General features: G+C 46.5%; 1 protein-coding gene across 1 annotated transcript; it reads right to left on the bottom strand.

The window, feature by feature from the left end:
- Nucleotides 1-118: 118 nt before the first annotated feature.
- BDR25DRAFT_397579 (uncharacterized protein) lies at nucleotides 119-2,598 on the bottom strand (the record flags this gene model as incomplete). Its single annotated transcript, XM_033698514.1, has 9 exons — nucleotides 119-164; nucleotides 193-216; nucleotides 297-366; nucleotides 416-792; nucleotides 846-1,900; nucleotides 1,927-2,018; nucleotides 2,077-2,195; nucleotides 2,240-2,381; nucleotides 2,409-2,598. The coding sequence occupies 9 exons, from the start codon at nucleotides 2,596-2,598 to the stop codon at nucleotides 119-121; spliced, it is 2,115 nt and encodes a 704-aa protein (XP_033539344.1).
- Between the last annotated feature and the right edge of the window lie 1,198 nt (nucleotides 2,599-3,796).

Here is a 3,796-nt window from a genome sequence, read left to right as displayed (position 1 = left end):
TCCGCCTAAGTGACGCCCTAAAGGCTCACTCTACTAACATTGGCTTTAAAGCCTAAGCCTACCAACTTCTTTTTGCTGTTTCGCACTCTTGAGTGCACTACTGTACACCTGCAGTCTATTATTTCTCTTTGTACAGCTTTGCTTCAGTATTCACTTCGTCAAAGCTGGGGGGGTGTGTCGCACGTGTCTCACGCGATATCATACCCATGTACTGCACTATTCACTCATTAGGCATAGCTCCTATCTCGTACAGTATATAGTCAGCTTAGAGCTCTATCGAGCTCCTCAGACCTTACAATACACTCATTCCACCTTGTTTGGATCTCGATCCCTTGTCGAGTCGTTTGCCATATGTCCCCTCCTCAGCTCATGCAAGACATGCGTGACCGGCGCTTTGACTTAAAAGATTCCCAACATTTGTCCATAAGCACCTTGTGCAGCTTCTTGATTTGGGAATCAATCTTCATGTAACGACCCTTTACAGGAATGCGGACGACTGTGATGGAAGAATAGTAACATTCAAGAAGGCCGCCCATGGTTCGAATATGTCTCCCTCGTCCACTCCAGTAGTCAGCTAGAGCCCGGTAGTCGGAGTCTCTGTCGATGGCACCCGCGACTGTTGACAGGAGCATTTTGGTCGCTTGTTCAGGATCCCATTCTTCCTGTTGCACTTCCATATCCGTGGCGTTAAGAGCAATTACAGCGTGTGGAAGGGTCGGCTGGTTGAGTGACTTCTCCATCGATGTCGAAGCCCAGCCAATGAGTTTCGAAAGCACCGTTGACTCGAAGACCCTAAGGTTTGTGAGTGATCCGAATTGAACTGAGAACAAAGAAGTAGAACATACTTGGGATTCCGGAGGACAAACACGATCACATCGGAGAAGGTATACAGTAGTCGTGGGTATAGCTCAGTAACAGCGTACTGACGTTTTGACTTTTCGGGAGAATTGGCCCACTTGATGCTTCGGGGAGCCCCACGGGCTACTTTGGTGATTTTATGCCGCTTGCGATGATGTTCATGTTGAGCATAACGCTTGTCCTTATCCTTGTCCTTTGGCAAGAAACTCGAGTTGCAATATTGCGCACTCACGGGTAAGTTCTCGCCACCTTCGAGACCTTCGCAGTCGGCATAAAGCAAGGGATATTCGCCGAAATACGTGTTAGGGTCGCCATATAGATGAACATCACCAGAGGTTGGTACGTTTTCATTGCGTAACGAACCAACCACCGGGGAAGCGAAATGAGAGGATTCATGAGCGGGCTTTTTGCGCACTTGCTGGTCGATCAGCATCTTGACCAAAGTGCTTTTGCCAGCCCCCGTTTGCCCAATGAAAGAGATAAGCTGGGGATATCGGAGTTTGTGAGCACCTGTTGTGCTATCTATCATGATTGTAGCATAGCGTCCGTAGTCTTGAAAGACTGATTGATTATTGTTGTCCCGTGCGATTCCGAACCAGGTAGTGTCTTCATCATCCAAATGCAGCGACTGCTGTTCAAAGGTGTCAGTCGGCGGGGTCAAAATATTTTTCAACCTTTTGACGATATTTGGGTCTGCTTTTTCGTGCGGCAGACCGTCTGGCCCAGTCCGACCGGGCTTATGTGGTCCTTGTCGTCCCCAGCAGAGGTCGCAAAAGTTCATGTCGCAGTAGGAGCAGTTCCATATGCATCCCTCAGCAGTGTCGCAACATTCGCAAATTCTTGAGGGCTCTTCAGGTGGACTAAGAGCAGTCGGCTGCAGCACCTGAGAGCGAGCCTTTTGGGAAGAGATGGCCATGTCCTTCAAAGACAGTATGGATGGCGCTCGACCCCCGATCGCCACAGATGTTCTGGAAGGCGTTTGAGCCGTAAGAGTTGGTGATAATTGCCCGCTACCACTCGAAACCAGAGGGCTTTTGGTCCTCTCGGGAGGGTTCCGGAACGATTGACTGGACATCCTAGCGGTTGAGCAAGTTGGTAAGAAGGATGAGGTGTATTAATAACAAGTGGGAGGGAAAGCGGGACGGCTTTTATCATCCGATCTCACAAGGCTGAGGCTCAGCCTGGTGTGAGAGTTTTCCAGATTAGCAGGTGTCGAACTTGATCCTGTTTCATGGCGCCGTATTTGTTGGCGTATTCGACCTATCTGCTGCAGCCACAAGGCCCTAATTGGTGGGATTATGAGCTGTTTGATGCAATCCTTCCTTTTTGGCCTGCAACTAGTGACACAATATGAATAAGGTGGGGCTAAAACTAAGGGAACGTCGCAAGGCTGGAAAAAGAAATTCCGAGCTGAAAACTAGTTCTTTCCCTGCAGTGCCATTTGGAGCCTGTTGGGTAGACATCAGGGCGACAATATGGTGTTGCAAATAATGTTGCGGCTCTCTGGCGAAGCATCAGATAGGCTGTTGCACGCAGCAGACCGATCCGACTACCAAATATGCACAGGCTGCCAAAGGAGACAGCCTTGAACAGTTCGATTTGGTCTCCGAATGATGTGTGGGATTTAGTCCAAGGTTGAAATTCTGCGGGTGACGAATCAAAATTTGATGAGCCAATGAGGGCTGCCGAATGCAGGAGCGCGCCAGAGATGGCTTGATAAAAAGCTGGAAAAGGAAACATCGAGGGCTTCTAACTTACCACTGAGAATAGCTTATAGCGCACAGCGTAGCAACGCCTCTTAATCCGTCGAATGTTATGAACCGCAGAAACAGGCATAAGGTTAGACCTGGGACAGTAGGGTTTTTTTCGCGCAAAGGGACGAAAACAGGTTCAAAAGCTACAGGCAGGCAGCGGTTAAGCTATATAGGCGTTGTGGCAGAAGAGAGAGTGGTTAAAAGGTAGGCATTAGAGAGGTCTTGACTGTTTTTAGTAAGAGGATTGTTTAGCAAGGCAGCAAGGGACGCTAGCTGCATTTGGGGTTTTGGTGGAATCAAACACCATCCACCTCCAGCTAGTAGTAGTACATAGATAATAGACAGAAACATTTTGCAAAGGCTCTGCAAGCTAGATTCTGTAATTTTGTATGCATCCATACAGTTTGTAGGTAGTCAGGAATAGCATTGTGGTACTTGGCTAGCATTAAGCGCTAGCTGCATTTAGGTTTTTAGTAGAATTAAACGCCATCCACCTCTAGCTGTTAGTAGTACGTAGATAATAGACAGAAACGTTTTGCAAAGGCTCTGCAAGCTAAATTCTGTAATTTTGTATGCATCTATATAGTTTGTAGGTAGTCAGGAATAGCATTATGGTACTTAGCTGGCATTGAGCGCTAGCCGCATTTAGGTTTTCAGTGGAATTAAACACCATCCACCTCTAGCTGTTAGTAGTACATAGATAATAGATAGAAACATTTTGCAAAGGCTCTGTAAGCTAGATTCTGTAATATTGTATGCATCTATATAGTTTGTTAGTAGTCGGGAATAGCATTATGGATGGTACTTGGCTGGCATTAGGTGCTAGCCGCATTTAGGTTTTTAGTGGAATCAAACAGCACCCACCTCTAGCAGTTAGTAGTACATAGATAATAGACAGAAACGTTTTACAAAGGCTCTGCAAGCTAGATTCTGTAATATTGTATGCATCTATATAGTTTGTAGGTAGTTAAGAATAGCGTTGTGGTACTTAGCTAGCATTAGGCGCTAGCTGCATTTAGGGTTTTAGTGGAATTAAACACCATCCACCTCTAGCAGTCAGTAGTAAGTAGAAAATAGGCAGAGACGTTTTGCAAAGGCTCTGCAAGCTAGATTCTGTAATATTGTATGCATCTATATAGTTTGTAGGTAGTCGGGAATAGCATTATAGATGGTACTTGGCTAGC

This window comes from Lindgomyces ingoldianus, assembly GCF_010093535.1.
Source record: "Lindgomyces ingoldianus strain ATCC 200398 unplaced genomic scaffold BDR25scaffold_115, whole genome shotgun sequence".
NCBI lineage: Eukaryota > Fungi > Ascomycota > Dothideomycetes > Pleosporales > Lindgomycetaceae > Lindgomyces > Lindgomyces ingoldianus.
This window is presented reverse-complemented; position numbering and strand designations above follow the sequence as displayed.